Raw genomic sequence first — 17,181 nt, 5'->3', positions numbered from 1 at the left:
GATAAATGGTAATCTTGTGCATCCAGTCGTAATCATTCAGACTAATAACCAGGATTTTTACAAGTTGCTGCGAGGTAGCATTCGATGTATGTTGTTATTTTCTTAATTACAATATGCATGCACTCGCTACCTTCAAGATGGGAAACCACAACCGCGTTCGTGGGCTCTTGGAGATGAAGTTCATCAACTACACACCAGGAAAGGGATCGGAGGTCAGTTATCCCGCTCTCAGGCGCAGTCGGCAATCGAAGCGCCTCCCTTTTTAAAGCGCAATCCGTGCGTGACCAGAGCAGTCCTTCCCGGGCTACAGTCGGACGCAAGTCCTCTTCAGAATTCGTTCTACCCTTTTGGATATTTTCCATCGTATGGAGATAGAATTCTCAAAAAACGGGGGTTTCCATTGGTGGCAGGAACCTTGCAGCTATACATATCTGGCCTGGCGGCAACCGCGGTGCTGATTCACGGCAACTCGTGAGCCTTCAAATTCTTCCCGGGCAGATCTACGCGGGGGCCATGGGGGTGAGTTCATCATCCTCTTTTGTCCTTGGCGGATCTTTTGTTTTTTCAGAGAGAGCCCTTTTCCCTACATCTAATCAACGCTGAAAAATTTGCACACCTAGCTACATCAAAATTGCTTCTTTGTGACTCTAAAAACTGCATCCTAATTTGTGACTGAATCAAAATTGCATCTGTGATAACTGCAATTTTTTCTGTGACATGGAAATTACATGTTTGCTATTGCATACAATTTGCTTATCTGAGAATATGATTTTTATTTCGCAATTAGTGTGAAATCAACTCTTATTTGTCTTCATGCCGAATGCAGAAAGGCAAGAGGGCTGATAGGCTCAGCGCATTGCCTGATGACATTCTGGTCAACATTCTTGACCGGCTCAATGTCCGCGAGGCTGCAAGAACCAGCGTCCTCTCCAGACGGTGGACTCAGCTCTGCGCCAAGCTGTCTCGACTTATAATAAGTGCTCAGCACTTCCTGCCCAAGGGCGTGTTATGCACCGGCATCTCTGATGATGAATTGGTTCGCATCAATGCCGCTGTGGTCCAAGCAATGGAGAGCATATTGACCCGCAGAAATCCTGGAGAGCACACCATCCGCCTTCTGTCCACGACGTTCTACTTGAGAGATGATGTCCCCATATCCATGGGGCGTGCTGTTGGTCGTGCCATGGCGGCACACCTTGTCGAGAATGCGAAATTCAGTGTTATGACAGGGAAGTATGACATCATTGACTTGGACGAGGATGATCTGGTCACAGCCGGGAGAAAATTCATGTTGTTCTTTGATGCCTGCCCAAGTGCATTTGGTGGTCTCACTACCCTCGATCTAGAGAATTTGAGATTTGGTGAATCGGACATATCCAACGTCCTCATCACTTGCAAGCGGTTGAAGCATTTGCGTTTGTACCATTGTGACTCTGGTGATTGCAGCACGCTGCAACTTGAACATGCTCATCTCAGTGAGCTTAGTGTTGTCCACTGTAGGCTCGCACAAGTTCAGCTGAACTGGCTTCCTCAACTCACAAAGATGGTCTTTGAAGGTTGGCTGCAGTTCCAAGATCCACTGTTTATTGGTCATGTCCCGTTGCTGGAGGCTGTAAGCCTCACAAATCTCGCCCTTAGTTACAGCAGGATGGTTGAGTTAAGTGAGTTTCTTAGTGGTACCTCTATACGAGATCTGAAGTTGGAATTTAATTCCGAAAAGGTAAGTCAAGATTGTCGCTTTGCGAGCTGTGGCTTCGCTTCTTCTCTGCCCATCTCACCATATGCTTATTCATTGCAGATTTGGGTGCAGCCAGAATGTCCGACGCAATCCCTGGCATTTGTCTTCTGCCAGCTAAGGTTTGTGAATCTAGCTAGTCTTCCTGAAGGGTATGATCTCACCTGGACAATGTTTATTCTTGAAGCTGCGCCCTTACTGAAGGAGCTATACATGACGGTACGTGCTTACCTGAAGATCTCTTTTTCCCACATGGGCTTAATGTTAGGTTTTGCAAGATTTTCTCACCATATACAAAATACGTCTGCTCTATCGATATCTCATTTTTTTTATCTTCGTCCTAATTTCTGGCATGCAGGTATGGGATCATGCGTGTTTAACAGAAACGGATGAGGAGAAGAGGAAAGAACTATCATATAGTGAGAACAAGGGTGTAGAGTGGGACTCTCTTGCAGCTGGTTTCCAACACCACAGCTTGGCCACACTCGTCATCGTTGGCTTTGAATCTGAAGACTGCTTTGTGAGTTATGTCAGACGCGTTATGGTGGCGGCGGTGAACCTAGCAGACGTGTTCCTGTATAGTAGGTCAGAGTGCGGCAACTGCGAGGAGAAGCCTAACAGGTACCCCTGGACTAAAAGGCAGAGGGTCTCGCTGAAGAGGAGGCTTGCGGCTGGGATTGAGTCGTTTGCCATATTTCACTTTGGTGCCAAGAGGCCTGGCCATGTAGCAAAAATGGAGCACCCACAGTGCTCGCTGCTTGAGGCAAAAAGGTTTTTTACGTGAGGGAAAAGAGGTGGTTGATTTCAGAGTGCTCACTGCTGTGTTAGAAGTGTTGTTACTTTGGTTGAGAGTTATTTCAGTCTTTTTATATATACTAGACAATTGCCCGTGCGTTGCAACGAGAGTATAAACATTTTAGTAGATTAGCCAGTGACTGCACGTCCATTATTATATTGATGCATTTGCTCGCCACCTGCCATTTTATTGTTTAGCACATATTTGGTAAGAATTTAATGACTTACCAAACAAAATATGTTTTTATTTTGGTAAGTTAATAAAACAGGAGAGAATTGATTCTATTTAGGGAGAATGGATGGAAGATAAATCAAAGATGAGAATCAAAGAGGAGAAGGAAAGAGTGGAACGTATATAAAGAAGGTTGGACGAAAAAGAGGTGAAATGAGAAGCTTACGTTCTTTTTAAGTAGTAGAGATTGACCGCAAACTGTATTACTACTATTATTATGTCTTTTTAAGGTTTAGTGTATTATTATGCTGTAGTGGCGATTGTTCTCGTAATAAGTTTAGAATTAAAAACATTTTTCTTCGTCGGTAAAAGCATATTATTGCTTTATTACGAATCAACTTGGGGGCGATTGTCACCTGGAACTCAAGATGTCTTCAATCACCAGAAGCTTGTTTGGTCAGAGCTCCACAAGCAACGCATCCGTGCAGAACGTGCTACGGACCCAATTTTCTCCTCATGGGCAACGCTACCACCAAATGTACTACCCTGCCACCATGATACTCCTTCTATTCCACAATGTAGTACCTATAGATTTTTTTTGAAATGTCAAACTTTACAAACTTTTATGTGTTGTTTGAGAAGGAAAAAGGGTAACTAGAGAAAAAAATCAAAATAGGCTCTCAATGGACTCTACGCGGGACTTCTTTCTAAGCCTCACATGATTTGAATTTCTATGACATTCCATGTTTCTGAAACGGATCCTATAGAATATTTCACTTTTTCAATGTATGTTTTAGGTATTCGGGGAATCCTCCTTAATAGACGAAATATTCTTATTATGTCAATGCCAATTGAATCAATCTTATTAGCTGTCAATTTGAACTATTTGGTATTTTCCGTTTCTTTGGATGATATGATGGGTCAATCATTTGCTTCATTAGTTCCATAGTGGCAGTTGCGGAATCTGCTATTGGATTAGGCATTTTTGTTATTACTTTTCGAGTCCGGGGCACTAATGATGTCGAATCTATAAATTGCATTCAAGGTTAAACATAACTACAGGAGAGTTGCCAAATACAATGTTTTGTTCTCTTCTTTCTTTTCTTTCAGACATAAAATAGCTCCTATTTGCATTATCCGTTGGAATGTATCAAAATCAATAAAGACGAAAGATGTACAATCTAATTTCTCGATTCAATAGAAGCCCGGGTAGATATATGTCAAAAGCAGGTCTAATTACGATAATCCACTTGTGAGCCCAGGCTCAGCTGCACCCGCGCTGACGGAAAAATCAAAACAAATACTAGAAAAATTCAAAAAATCCAATTTTTTGTGTGATAGATTAATTGATGCATGTGGTCCGCTCTAATTTCAACTTATTTGGACATTTAAGCAGCTCTCGGCAAAAAAGACAAATTCAGGGTCTGTAAAAAAGTTTACTATTCACGCACTGTTCTGACCTGGTTTTTTTTTTGCTAAGAGCTACTCAGATATACAAATGAGTTGAAAATTGGAGCCGACCTCACACATTAATTTGTCTACCACACAAAAAATGAATTTTTTGAATTTTTCTAGTATTTGTTTTTAAAAAAATCTGATTGGGTGCAGATGAACCTGGGCACCGAAACGCCACACTCGTCTGATTACACCTATTCCTAACCCTAAATAGAATGTAAGGACGTAGCGATTTATGTGTAAACAGAGTAACCTATTTCCATAGGCCCTTCTCATAATAAGAATGTGCATGGTATAGTTCGGTATGGAATGAACTTATAATATGATGATTCCCTCAAAAAAAACTTATAATATGATGATCGACAAAATATGTGGTAGATACTATAAAAGACATACAATTGGTTTTCTATTTGAAAGAGGTGTCACACGGTATAATTTTTATGACATATAGTCCATAAACACAAACAGTATTGGCTTATAGTCCAAATAACATGGTAAAAGGCATTCTTGTTGACAAACACAACACTTGCTAGTCTTTTCCATCTGTAATCAGTACTGCCATTTCCAGGTAGCCTTGGCAGCGCTTCAAACCTATGAACTTGAGGCATACTGCACGTTGTAGATCAAAGCAGAGTCAGAAGCATCAAACATGCATATTCAAGTTGAGCCAAGACAGATTTGAAATGAAATGATGTATTTACCGAGGCGTATTTCATTGCCTGGCAAAAGAATTGTGATCTTGTTGTTCTAGCTGTGCGTTGACATTTTGTGTGTTTGCACCCCAACTTCAGTTTTACTTTTGACATTTTGAGCTTCTTTTCATAAATTTGTTTTATAATATACTTAAGCTAAGATATACTTATAGCTTCAAAAAGATTAACAAAGCCATCTACAGACTTGCTAACAATCTTCAGTGTAAATGGTTATGGCTTGCTAACAATCTTCAGTGTAAATGATAACCATTTCCTGCTCAAATCAAGTTTAACATAACTGCTGTGAAACAGCAGGAATTGTCTTACACTTCGTAACATAACTACCGCTACTAGTACATCAGAGCAAAACAGATAGCAGAAACAACACAGCCACTTCTTTTCTTCCTCTTTAACTTCACTTTTGCTTCTTGGGCATCCTGTAACCACCAACGACGCAAGCGTGGTCGCGCTCGAAGGGCTCCAGGGTCACCTGCTCTGAGGGCTTGAACTGGTCGGCCTTGAGCTTCTCCACTTCACTGGCGAACACGGCCTCGGCCGCCTGGGTGGAGTCGATACAGTTTGCCTGGCCAATGGAAAGAGCAATGTCAGCTCAAATGGAAATTTCAGATTTTCTAAGGCACTACAACAAAACTGAATGGTACCTTGATGGAAATGACAAAGTGGCCGCCATTCTTCAAGAAGTATGATGCGTTAAGGGCTAAGATTCTAGCCTGTGGGAAAGAAGATGCAATGACAAGGTTTAGAAATGCACAACCACAACATTAACAAGTCACCCACATCATGCTGCAATATTCAAAATCATGATCTAAACCTCAATGTTGTGGGTTCAACATATTCGTTCAAGAACGAATTCAAAATCAAGCCTCAATGTGGGTTCAATATTGTGTGCAAAGAAAGAATGTGAAGCACAGATAAGACAACACAATGTTATCAAAGATCAAACTGGAAATAGTAACTGGACCAGCAAATTTAAAAGCAGAAAGATAAGTGTAGTTCCTCGACGTCCAATCGCAACACAAGAAATTCTGCACTGGATAGCGAGAGGAACATTAATTTCTGCTTCCCATCTCCTCATTACCCAGGAACCATATAAATTAATTCACAGGCATGAATACTGTTAAGAGAAGCAGATTAAAACATGATCTAACATGTTCAAGACAACTAGAGACAGGAAAGATCGAAGATACAAAACTAGTTCCAAGACAACTCAGTCCCTTAGATGTTCTTTGACCATGCGATCATTTCCGCAGGAGTCATTACAGGTCTGTAACTGTAATATTGGCTCATCACGGTTGTCAAAATATCAAAAGAGGGAAAGGTACAACAAAAGATCCGATGTATGCAAGAGCCGTCATGTTATCAAATAAGACTCATCAAGAAAGAACAGGCCTCAATGCAGAAGGGAACTTCCAACCAAAATAAATACAGGACTAGCTAATCATATACACTACTGTGTCACAGTGGGAACAGCATCCAAACTTGTTACACAAAACAAGGCAGATAAAAGTCAAATTAACACCAAGTCAATGAAATACAGTATGTGATGATCAAAATCCAAACACATAGCAACACACAAAAGGAAAGATATGGCAATGGGCATATGTGCATCAGAAACTCGATTTTGCATCATACATTGTGATGTCCTGAAGGGGAATCCGAGTTAGCTCATCATCTACTAAGCCCAAATATGGCCACAGAAAGCCAAGTAAACATTGCACACTAACAACAGTAGATTGTCATACCAGTTATTGTTAACCACTGGTAATGCTAATGGATTTTATTGTAGCTATAATCAAAATGCAGCAAACCAAATAAGTAAAGGGCATGAACACATCAGAGACTCGATTTTGCATCATCCATTAGATGTCCTGAAGGGGAATCCGAGTAAAGCTCATCTTTTGCTAAGCCACCAACAACTCAAGGAGTTGCACAGACAAACAATACCAGTAAGCGTAAACTATAATAACTGATGTTTGTAGTAAGCAAGAATGTAGAAACAGAGCTCCAAAAAATTTTAATAGAGGCATACCTGGTCAGGCTGTGCAACATCTGAAAAGATAACATCAACCATGCCGACCAGCATCCTGTACTTAGCCGGGTGCCTAGCATCCTCAATGATGGGGATGACATTGGTCCTCTTCTTGGCCATGTTGACAAGATCCCTACCACTCCGGTGAGAGAACTCAACGGCATACACCAACCCAGTCTGCAAAGTGACAAGACTTTGTTAAGACAACTCACATTAAGCAGCATTCACTTGAAATGCTCAAAGGAAATAGCGACAAGATCTCACCGGTCCAACAATGTCAGACACATGAGACACAGTTGTTCCAGAGGCAGCTCCGAGGTACAACACACGTGTTCCAGGAGCCTGAAACAACAACCACGAAGTCAGCTTCTACAACAATGGTTCCAGTCTGAACTACATCCTTGACAAAACAGGGTATTTAAACAATCCAAAAAGCAAGCCAGGGCACAAAAATGACTTACAATCCAGATGTTGTCCACACCACCGAGCACAGCAGCAGCCAGCTTGGACCTGAAGGGGTTCCACACCCTGTACTCAACCTTGGATCCGTCCTCGTTCTACACAATAACAAAACAGTAATGAACATCAGTCTACTGCATCTGTAGAACAGTAATGAACTTCATTTCACATCAGCGCTAATAAGTGCATCTCAACCAGTAATTGCATCATTTGCATATAGGCATAAAAAAAGTGCATCTTTCAAACAGCAATGAACATCACTCACATGCTCAAGAAGCATAACAGAGTGAACATCATTCACATGCTCTAGAAGCAGAACAGAGCATAAAAATCCATCAACAGAATTTGAAAGCAGTGAATATATTTAAAAACTACTGACATAGGCGTATCATTTGCTCCTCTAGGAACTAAAAATAGCCCAATCTAAGCTGACGACCCCGCTGAATCGAAGCTGGTTTACCATGTGCCAATCGACGCCATACGCACAGCAGCAGTGAAAAGTCTACGACTTTGTGTGGAACCGCGCATAAGCATGAGAGGCAGCCGAGGGGGAGCAGCGAGCGAGCACGGACCTGGACGGAGACCCTCTTCTCGCCGTAGACGGACTCGCCGGCGACCATGTTCTTGGTGCAGAGCGCGTCCTCCTTGGCCTTGGCGATGAAGACGCCGTCGTGCTTGTGCGGCACCACGACCACCTTGGCCCCGCCCTTCATGCCGGGACCACCCCTGCCCCCTCCCCTGCCGCCGCCGCGGCCCCTGCCGGCGCTCCGGCCGCCGAACCCCCTACCGCCGCTGCGGCCGCCGCCGTCGCTCCTGCCGCCGAAGCCGCGCCCGCGCCCGCCGCGGCCGCCGCTGTCGCCGAAGCCCCTGCCGCCGCCGCGGCCTCCTCCTCCTCTCATGGGTGCCCTCATGGTGCTGGTCGTGTGGTGGTGCTGGTAGCCGCCGCCGCCGGGAGGGAGGGTTTAGGGTTTTGGGGAGGGAGGGAGTGAGGGTTTGGGGAGGGGCTTGGGGGAGGACTTATAGAGGGGGAATTAGGGTTGGGGCTTGATCTGGGCCGTTGGTGGGGTGAATGGTGGATGGACGGCTGGATCTCACGGTTTTATTAAAGAGTTGGTAAATACTGTATGAGTATATTATCTATTGTGGGAATTATATATAAATTAGTCAGGATGGCCGAGTGGTCTAAGGCGCCTGATTCAAGTTCAGGTCCTCGTTTGAGGGCGTGGGTTCGAACCCCACTCCTGACATTTTTATTTTTGTTCTTTTCCTATTTTTTATATTTATATTATTTATTTATTTTTATGTTATTACTTTTACAGCCCTTTTTGTTGGTTTAACCTCGCGGTTGTAGGAGTCAGAGGACCAACACACGAAACAACATCGTCCATTCCAAGGCCATCAATATAATGCCGAAAACACGACTAGATCCACAAATCCATTAAGAGTAGCGACCAGACATCATCTTATGCCCAGATCAAACCGTCAACGAGAGCCCCAACCCTCTCCCCTCCTCTACATTGTTAACAAGACTATCACCAATGAGGTGTATTGGGAGATGGAAAACCTTATTCTTGATTTGCACGATGACACAAGCGTTGTCACCACAAAGTCGCCGCTAAGGAACCAAACTAAAAGAGACCAAACAATAGTGGCGCAACACAAATCCTAGGTCCCCACCTCCTCCGTCGCTGAAGCGACGCAGGGGGGAAGAAGAGGGCCACTGGCCTCATGCGGCAAGAGCGGTGAAGCGGTGGTGGCTAGAGTTTTGAAGAGGGAGGTGGTTAGGAAAAAGAAGGGGCCTCTGGTAGCTCTTTTTTATTTAGCATTTCTGTTTGGGTTCACCTACTAACCTTTTCAAAATTACTATTTGCACTTAGGTTCACTTCTATACAAACTCAACTAACTTTACTATAAGGTTGATATCTAGCTAATATACATTAATTGTGGATCCCCACTGGTCCCTTTTCTCGCTGAAGGATAGTATTTGTCGTCGTCTATCCAACAAGCTTGAGTTTGCTCAATTCGAAGCTCATTTGCAGAAGTTATGGCAGTTCAGCGTCCATCTGTTTTGCTTAGGCCTTTTTGTTGCTCTATAGCGGTAGTATGGCCCTGGTCAGCGGGTAGTACCGCTTGTGTGGTACTTTCGCAGTTCTGGTGCCACGGGCACTTCCGCTTACTCTTGGGCTTCTAGATTCGTTTTCCTCTCAGCGGTAGTCGAGTAGTGGTAGAGCGCGGTAGTATCGCTTGCGCGGTACTTCCGACCCTCTACTATCGCAGGAACCTCTGCTTATATTTTAGCTTCTAGATTCGGGTTTCCTCTGCTGATGTAGAGCGGCGGTAGTGGGCGATAGTACCGTTTCAGCGGCACTACCGCCTCCTTGAGTTTCTCCGTTGCACGTTATGGTTGGATTTACCGTGCCAGCGGAAGTACCGCTCGTCCGAGCGGTACTACCGCTTGTGTGCGAGTTGAAGGCATAACGGTTGGATTTTTCCCTTCCTATAAAAGGGGATCTTCTTCCCCAATGGTTTCTATCCTTTGAGCTCGTGTTCTTCCCCCAGTGTTGACCTTCTTCAAGCTTGCTTTCTCTCAATCCCTTCAATGATTATTGCTAGTTCTTAAGGAGAAAGAGAGAGGAGATCTAGATCGACATTTCCACTAATCACTTTCTCCTCTATGTGAGGGGAACCACTTGGATCTAAGTCTTGGAGTTCTTTGTGTTCTCCTCTTCGTTCTTCCTATCATTTTCCTCCATAACATTAGTTGTTGTGGTGGGATTTGGGAGTGAAGGACTTGGGCACTCCGTGTGCCCTTGCCATTTTGCATTTGGTGCATCGATTTGAGTTCTCCACGGTGATACATGGAAGTGAAGTTGAGTAGCTAGTTACTCTTGGGTGCTTGGTACCCTAGAGCTTGTTTCTCTTGGGTGCCTTGGCACCCTAGACGGTTGGTGGTGTCGTGAAGCTCAATCATTATGGTGTAAAGCTCCGGGACAAGCATCGAGATCTTCAATTAGGTTGTGGAGATCGCCCGGAGCAATTTGTACGGGTTTCGGTGACCGCCCCAAGGGTTGCTAAAGTGTACGGGTTCGGTGACCGCCCCATGGTTTGCCATTTGTACGGGTTCGGTGACCACCCTCAAGAGTCCCTTAGTGGAATCACGGCTTCTTGCATCGTGCGAGGACGTGAGGAGAATACGGCGGTCCTAGTGGATTCTTGGAGAGCATGGTGCCTCCACATCGCTCCAAACGAAGATTAGCATCCAGAAGGGTGTGAACTTCGAGATACATCGTTGTCTCTGCGTGCCTCGGTTATCTCTTATCCGAACCCTTTATTTATGCACTTCACTTTGTGATAGCCATAGTGTTTCATGCTATATATCTTGCTATCACTTACTTGTTTATCTTGCTTAGCATAAGTTGTTGATGCACATAGGTGAGCCTAGTCGATTTAGGTTTTATGCTTGACAAATTAAACGCTGGTTTTTATTCCGCATTTGTTCAAGGCTAAACTATAATTATTTTAAAGGGCATATCCCCCCCCCCTTTCTGTAGGCGACATCCACGATCTTTCACGTGTGCATATCATACTTAAGGAATTATCGTACTGCCTTTGTGCATGACAAACCCATAAACATGGACATGCCTCTCATTGGCAATGATAAAATACAATTCTCAATTCATGCATCTTAAAAATAGAAAACAACTACATCTTTTCATGAGCAACGAGTTGTTCGTCATTTGTCAGTGGATATATTAGACATTAGGGAAAGATAGTAGCATAAAATTACACAAATCAAACTGATAATAAGCCTATCATAAGTAATAGACATGTGTCTTTTGTTTTTTAGCAAGAGAGCAAATGTCGTTGAAGCACTTGGAGGCGGTATATGTACGAGAAATAAGAAATATCAACGACAACATGTAAAATTAATAACATGTTACAATAGTGGTCATGTAATCTGGGACTGTTTAGAAGTTACAAATAAGACTGCTATTGTCTTATCTTATTACTATAATGCTAGTATTTTACTGGATATATGGAGAGTGACAAACAATATTAGAGAGACACTTTATACAACCTTCATCATTAGTTTTTTAAAGTTATATTCCATCTAGACAACTCTCCTGCTCAAGTACCACTTTCTTTCAACATGAATTTTACCTTCCAAACATACTAAGACAAGGCCAACATTGATGAGGTTAACCTACATGGATTTAACCAAGAATACACCTGATGAATGCAAGTTACAACAAAAAACATCGAGGAGCCTGCGATAACTTGATCCCATCAACCTATTTACAGGAGGATGTCATCCATTTATCAGGTGGGAGCCCGCCGACATGCAATATTCAACGATACATCACATATCACCGATGTGTCAAAACTTATTTCCACTGCACAATATTATACAAGGTCGGATACCAGAGACTTAATGGTGTCCCCTAACCAGGCGTCTTCCCCGAAATCTCGTTGTCGGCCCATCACCAACTAAGAAGGAGCCTCTGCTACAAAAACCACCTTTAACTCTCATCAAATTTTTGAGAATCTGAATTTGTCTGCTTTTCGTTACATGGGGCAAGGACTTAGAGTTAAGGTGTTTATTGTGTAGCAAAAATCTTATCACCCTTCTTCCCCAGTAAAAAACTTGAACAACCAATGTTGAGTAGACACTTTCTTTATTCAAAATCCTCATCCTCTAAGCCCCCTTGATCCTATGCCCTACAAACAATGTCTCATTAGTTAACATGTATTTTGTTTATGCTCATCACAGTGACACAAAATCTAGATATGCAAAAGTCTACATTTATCCTTGCCCCCTGGGTATCTCAAAGAAGGATATCATAAACATGGACAGGCCAATGAGATCAATGTTCATAAGGAAGACGACCCCCCCCCCCCCCCCCCCCAAATGATAACAACTTGCCTTTTCAACCACCAAGCTTTCTCTTGAAATGGTCCTTAGATACTGAACCAGAGTGAGCCTGTCTCAATACCAAAAAGTTGTTGTACTAGTTGTTTGCTTATTTGGCCTTACAAAGCAAAATATTTCACTCGTACCAAAATTAATCTTAAGGCCAGAAGGTTGTGCAAATATGCAAACCATCAACTTCTTATCGATTTCCTTTTCCAGATAATGTTCCAAGAAAAAGATGGTGTCATCAACATAATGCAATACTAACACAACGACATCGATCAAGCAAGGAATGAGTCCACCAACATGACCATTTTCTTTCTCGATTTGCAATAAGGGCAACAAACATATCGGCAACTATGTTGAATAGGATAGGTGGCAAAGAATCACCCTACCCCATAGGCTTTCTCGAAGTCTACCTTGATGATCACCTCGTCGAGTTTTTTTGAGATAAGATTAATCATGATTTATATCCAATGATCGTTCCATCTCACTAACAGATTAAACAAAATATGAGAGTATTAAATCCCATTAGCATACACGGTAAGGCAATGTCTCGAACGCAATTTAACTCAGAACCTCTCCACTATGGCTCGAAGTCTTATTAGTCGCATCCAATTCAAAGATGGGCAAGTTTGAGTGTGGCAATGGTGGTGTTTGATGCTCCGTGTTTGAGCATTTTAGATCACTTTGTTGTATGTTTGATGATCTTCACTTTGCTTTGCATGTTATGCCCGAAATTTGGAATTTCACAAAAAATAGATTAATAACAATGTTGAATGTATGTGTGAAATTTTAAAAGCTTGACTTTTTTCATGTCAAACATGAGTTCAAATTGTTTGATATGAACGACACAAGGACACCAAAATGCCAACAAGCGTGAAGATCCATGGTGTTCCCCGCCTCCCGGTGTCGAAACTAAGCTCTAGTACACAGTTTCTGAATTTAATCTAGTGTTGCTTGACAAAAAACTTCATCAGAATTACCCAAAATTCCAGTGAAGTTCTCAAAAATTTCAGTTGAGTGTGTCGTATATCCAGCATGTAGTTCTACGTATACCCGTAGGTGTTTCTACAAAAGGAGCCTAAGTATCTAACTCATTGAGATAATTGCCTGTCTGATTAATTAACCGATGTCACACACTATCTGTAAAAGAGAACTGAAACTAAGCTCTAGTACACAGTTTCGGAATTTAATCAGCTAGCTAGCTAGTCTCTTCGCTGTCTGTGGTGGGAAGCTTCGCGTGCTGCCCTCCCCACAATCTCACCCTCTCCAGCGCCCTCGATGCCTGCTCAAATCAACACAAATTAATATTATCAATACAAAACTTCCATTTGTACAAATTCAGATTAAGCATCATCAAATTACCTCGGCTTTCCAGTCGGTCTTGAAGACCATGTACATGAGGATCCCCGTCTGCAACGCCGTCCCGCACAGCATGCCCGCCCAAATCCCCTGCAGCAACAATCAGATCAAGATCAATCAGCATTGCAGCAATGTGATCGATCATGGTGGATGCTGGAACTGGTCGGAGGTGGTGGTGTGTATGGTATGGTTAGCTTAATTACACTGACGCCCCATCGGAAGAGGTAGCCGAAGATGAATCCGAGGGGGAGGCCGAAGGCGTAGTAGCAGCCGAGGTTGATGTAGGCGACGGCGGCCTGCCAGCCGCCGCCGACGGCGATGCCCGAGATGACGGGCTGGATGCTGTTGAGCACCATGGTGACCGCTAGCAGGCCGGCGATGTTGGCCACGGCCTTCTGCAGGTGCCGGTCGCCCGTGAAGATGACGGCGAACTCGTTCCGCGTCGCCAGGATCAGCACCATGGCCACCAGCCCGAGCGCCAGCGACTGCGCCAGCACCACCGCCACGGCGTGGACCGTGGCGCGCGGCCGGCCGGAGCCCAGCTCGTTGGACACGCGCACGCTGATGGCCGCGCTGAGGCCGATGAACAGCATCCCCTCCCACCCGTTGATGTTCATGCAGATGGAGATGGAGTCCACGGCGATCTCAGCGTCGTCGAGGTGGCCCGTGAGCACCACGAGCACCATCATGTACCATATCTCGAGGCAGAGCATCACGGCGGAGGCGAGGGAGAGCTTGACGAAGGCCCACAGCTCGTTGAAGGCCGCGCGGGACAGGCCCGTCCACCCGTCCCGGCACCACCCGACCACGTACGCCACCTGCGCGACCGCGGTCAGCCAGGAGGAGATGTCGTAGGCCGCCGCGGCGCCGGCGATGCCCCAGCCGAGCAGGGACACGAAGAGGGCCAGCAGGCCGACGTGGGCGATCAGGGCGGCGAAGCCGATCCACGCCAGCGCCACCACCTTGCTCTGTGCCTGGAGGAACTTCTGCGTGGGGAAGTTGATGGCCAGCGCGAACATCTGCGGGATGATGCGCAGCGTGAACTCGCCGGCGGCGGCCGCGATGGCTTCCTCCTGGCCGAGCAGCCGCAGGATGGACCCGGCGAAGATGTAGAGCGGCGAGAGGAGGAGGGCCGAGGCCGTGAGGATGATCCACGACCGCTGCATGTACACGCCCAGCATGGCCACCTGCCCCGCCCCGAACGCCTGCCCGCACAGCGTCTCCAGCGCGCTCCCCATGCCCAGCTGCATGCACGTTCCATGCGTCACATTGTCAGTTCGATCTCGATCTCCATGATCGGTGGATCGATGGATCGGAGGAGGAAGAACAATGATTAAAGGAGGATGGGGACTCACGAGGAAGCCGAAGGAGAAGTTGGAGACGACGGAGAGGCCGATGGCGACGGCGGAGAGCTCGCGGTTACCAATGTGGCCGGCGAAGATCTGCGTGGTGGAGCTGGTGCCGTAGAGGCAGAGGATGTTGAACGCGATCGGCGCGCCGATGGCCCACAGCCGGCGCGACTCGTCCGCGAAAACCGCCAGCCCGGCCTTCGCCGTCCGCACCGGCGGCGCGTCCAGCGGGTCGTCATCCGGCTCGTCGCCTTCGCCGCCGACGGTGGCCACGAGCGCGCCGGTCTCGTCGTCGCGCATCGACACTACCATGCTGCTGCTGCCGGCAAGGGGGTCCTCGTCGTCGTAGTCTTGGCCAGGCTTCCTCGGCGTGGAGGCGGGGGTGGGGGGACCGAAGGCGCCGACCCGGTGTAGGGCGCGGGGGCTGTGGGTGTTGTGTGGCGTGGTGAAAAGGAGAGGCTCTGTGTATGCCATGGTAGGCAGCGGCCGGTGGTGGTGGTGGTGTAGACGGTGGTGGCGGCCGGTGGTGAGCTCCTCTACCCTATTTGGGGCGGATGGTTGAGCAGCCTCGTCTCTAATTTGTTGCGATTCCGTTGCTTTATAATATCTCTTCGTCTTTTAATTTTTTATATTTATTATAATAAATATATGTTTTGTTGCTGCAATCTACAGTAAGATTCAAAAATGAAAACAAGATTACCATCTTTAAAACGAGACAGCGCTAGGCGCCGGTGTGCCGACCCAAATTTGAGCCGGTCGGCCACTAGCAACTGTGCATCTTCTTTTTTCTCCCCCTCAGTCTTCGATCTGGTCAACACGGGGGAAATTCATGGCGGGCGTAACCATGTTTGCCTCGCCCCTCGATGCTCGCCGTTGAAACTCGCCGCCGCTCACCATCGTCAAAAACACAAAAGAAAAATAGGTCGTTGACCCGTAACAGCTTTTCTGCCCCCCTCCCTCTCCCAGGTGCATCCATGTGTGCTCCTTCTCGGTGTCGGCGGCAAAACAGCGGTCCTCGCCAGTGTTGCCGTCCTTCCAGTTGCAACATTCATGCAACCATGGCGTCGCTCGCCAACCAAGCCGGTGGTAGAAAAAAAGACACTAATTCCAACAAAAAAGCAGATGGTAGTAACAAAAATTCGTTGTCCCAGCAAAACCCCAAAAAAAGGTAGTAACAAAAATGGCCGCTGGTTCCAGCAAAAACACAAAGCTGGTAGTAGCAAAAATCGGGAGTGGTTGTAGGAAAAAAATTGATGCAGCAAAAAATCACGGCGGCAACGGCACCACGGTCCTCTCAATTGCAGCAAAATCTAAAGAAGGTTCCAGCAAAAAGAAAAGAGAAGCGGTTCCAGCAAAAAATTCATGGCGGCCATGGATGAAGCTTCTTAAGTACACTGTTGTAGCATTCACCCGACGATGGTGTCGCCGGTTGCACCTCTCGGAAACATGGATGAAGCTTTTGTAGTGTACGGTTGTAGCATTCGTCAACCTATGTCGTCGGCGGTTGCAACTCCCGTATGAAAGGGTTGCAGCTCTATGTATAGTGGATGTAACTTCTGCTGGATACAGTTGTAACAAACGATGACGACTGCGTCTTCGGCTGCAGCTCTGGTTCCAGCAAAAAAACTGTTGGGGAACGTTGTAGAAAACAAAAAAAATTCCTGCGTTTCACCAAGATCAATCTATGGAGTCATCTAGCAACGAGAGGAGAGTGCATCTACATACCCTTGTAGATCGCGAGCGGAAGCATTCAAGAGAACGGGGATGATGGAGTCGTACTCGCCGTGATTCAAATCACCGATGACCAAGTGCCGAACGGACGGCACCTCCGCGTTCAACACACATACGGAGCGGATGACGTCTCCTCCTTCTTGATCCAGCAAGGGGGAAGGAGAGGTTGAAGAAGATCCAGCAGCACGACGGCGTGATGGTGGATGCAGCAGTGAACGCAGCAGGGCTTCGCCGAGTTTCTGCGAGAGGGAGAGGTGTAGTAGCGAAGAGGGAGGCGCCAAGGCTTGGGGTGCGGCTGCCCTCCCTCACCCTCTTTATATAGGCCCCCTAGGGGGTGCGCCGGCCCTAGGAGATGGGATCTCCTAGGGTGGGGCAAGGGGTGGAGTAGCCCCCAAGGCAAGTGGAGGCGCCCCCTTCCCTAGGGTTCCCAACCCTAGGCGCGTGGGGGGCCCAAGGGGGGGCGCAC

The 17,181-nt window shown here is 46.1% G+C and overlaps 3 protein-coding genes, 4 non-coding genes and 1 pseudogene across 7 annotated transcripts; 2 read left to right on the top strand and 6 right to left on the bottom strand.

The window, feature by feature from the left end:
- Positions 1-404: 404 nt before the first annotated feature.
- On the top strand, positions 405-2,633 carry LOC123131375 (uncharacterized). Its single transcript, XM_044551065.1, has 4 exons — positions 405-519; positions 827-1,720; positions 1,799-1,954; positions 2,094-2,633. Exons 1-4 carry the CDS (start codon positions 514-516, stop codon positions 2,517-2,519), a joined length of 1,482 nt encoding a protein of 493 aa, XP_044407000.1. The 5' UTR covers positions 405-513; the 3' UTR covers positions 2,520-2,633.
- Positions 2,634-5,099: 2,466 nt separating this feature from the next.
- On the bottom strand, positions 5,100-8,356 carry LOC123129055 (rRNA 2'-O-methyltransferase fibrillarin 1). Its single transcript, XM_044549199.1, has 6 exons — positions 7,931-8,356; positions 7,361-7,456; positions 7,164-7,241; positions 6,900-7,076; positions 5,512-5,580; positions 5,100-5,432 (listed from the first exon to the last, which is right to left on the bottom strand). The coding sequence occupies exons 1-6, from the start codon at positions 8,267-8,269 to the stop codon at positions 5,265-5,267; spliced, it is 927 nt and encodes a 308-aa protein (XP_044405134.1). The 5' UTR covers positions 8,270-8,356; the 3' UTR covers positions 5,100-5,264.
- Positions 5,856-6,001, bottom strand: LOC123132888 (small nucleolar RNA snoR136). The gene has a single exon (XR_006465110.1). It is a non-coding gene; the product is annotated as a small nucleolar RNA snoR136 (small nucleolar RNA).
- On the bottom strand, positions 6,072-6,167 carry LOC123132718 (uncharacterized; annotated as a pseudogene).
- On the bottom strand, positions 6,474-6,548 carry LOC123132835 (small nucleolar RNA snoR60). Its single transcript, XR_006465065.1, has one exon. It is a non-coding gene; the product is annotated as a small nucleolar RNA snoR60 (small nucleolar RNA).
- LOC123132836 (small nucleolar RNA snoR60) lies at positions 6,700-6,774 on the bottom strand. Its single transcript, XR_006465066.1, has one exon. It is a non-coding gene; the product is annotated as a small nucleolar RNA snoR60 (small nucleolar RNA).
- Positions 8,357-8,521: 165 nt separating the features above from the next.
- Positions 8,522-8,605, top strand: TRNAL-CAA (transfer RNA leucine (anticodon CAA)). The gene has a single exon. It is a non-coding gene; the product is annotated as a tRNA-Leu (tRNA).
- Positions 8,606-13,268: 4,663 nt separating this feature from the next.
- LOC123131374 (protein DETOXIFICATION 35-like) lies at positions 13,269-15,539 on the bottom strand. The gene is made up of 4 exons (XM_044551064.1): positions 14,991-15,539; positions 13,839-14,879; positions 13,639-13,725; positions 13,269-13,558 (listed from the first exon to the last, which is right to left on the bottom strand). The coding sequence occupies exons 1-4, from the start codon at positions 15,456-15,458 to the stop codon at positions 13,475-13,477; spliced, it is 1,680 nt and encodes a 559-aa protein (XP_044406999.1). The 5' UTR covers positions 15,459-15,539; the 3' UTR covers positions 13,269-13,474.
- Between the last annotated feature and the right edge of the window lie 1,642 nt (positions 15,540-17,181).

The sequence above is a fragment of the Triticum aestivum genome, chromosome 6A (assembly GCF_018294505.1).
Source record: "Triticum aestivum cultivar Chinese Spring chromosome 6A, IWGSC CS RefSeq v2.1, whole genome shotgun sequence".
NCBI classification, from domain to species: Eukaryota; Viridiplantae; Streptophyta; class Magnoliopsida; order Poales; family Poaceae; genus Triticum; species Triticum aestivum.
Note: the sequence above shows the minus strand (reverse complement) of the source record. Positions and strands in the feature narration are given on the sequence as shown.

Bases quoted from the DNA above. Each gene is read 5' to 3' on its own strand.
- LOC123131375 (XM_044551065.1), top strand. The intron at 1,721-1,798 runs GTAAGTCAAGAT...TATTCATTGCAG, and splicing joins TGGAATTTAATTCCGAAAAG to ATTTGGGTGCAGCCAGAATG. The intron at 1,955-2,093 runs GTACGTGCTTAC...TCTGGCATGCAG, and splicing joins TGAAGGAGCTATACATGACG to GTATGGGATCATGCGTGTTT.
- LOC123129055 (XM_044549199.1), bottom strand. From the start codon at position 8,269: ATGAGGGCACCCATGAGAGGAGGAGGAGGCCGCGGCGGCGGCAGGGGC. The intron at 7,077-7,163 runs GTGAGATCTTGT...GTCACTTTGCAG, and splicing joins TGTCTGACATTGTTGGACCG to ACTGGGTTGGTGTATGCCGT. The intron at 5,433-5,511 runs GTACCATTCAGT...TCCATTGGCCAG, and splicing joins ACTTTGTCATTTCCATCAAG to GCAAACTGTATCGACTCCAC.
- LOC123131374 (XM_044551064.1), bottom strand. From the start codon at position 15,458: ATGGCATACACAGAGCCTCTCCTTTTCACCACGCCACACAACACCCAC. The intron at 14,880-14,990 runs GTGAGTCCCCAT...ACGTGCATGCAG, and splicing joins ACTTCTCCTTCGGCTTCCTC to CTGGGCATGGGGAGCGCGCT. The intron at 13,726-13,838 runs GTAATTAAGCTA...TTGTTGCTGCAG, and splicing joins TCTTCCGATGGGGCGTCAGT to GGGATTTGGGCGGGCATGCT.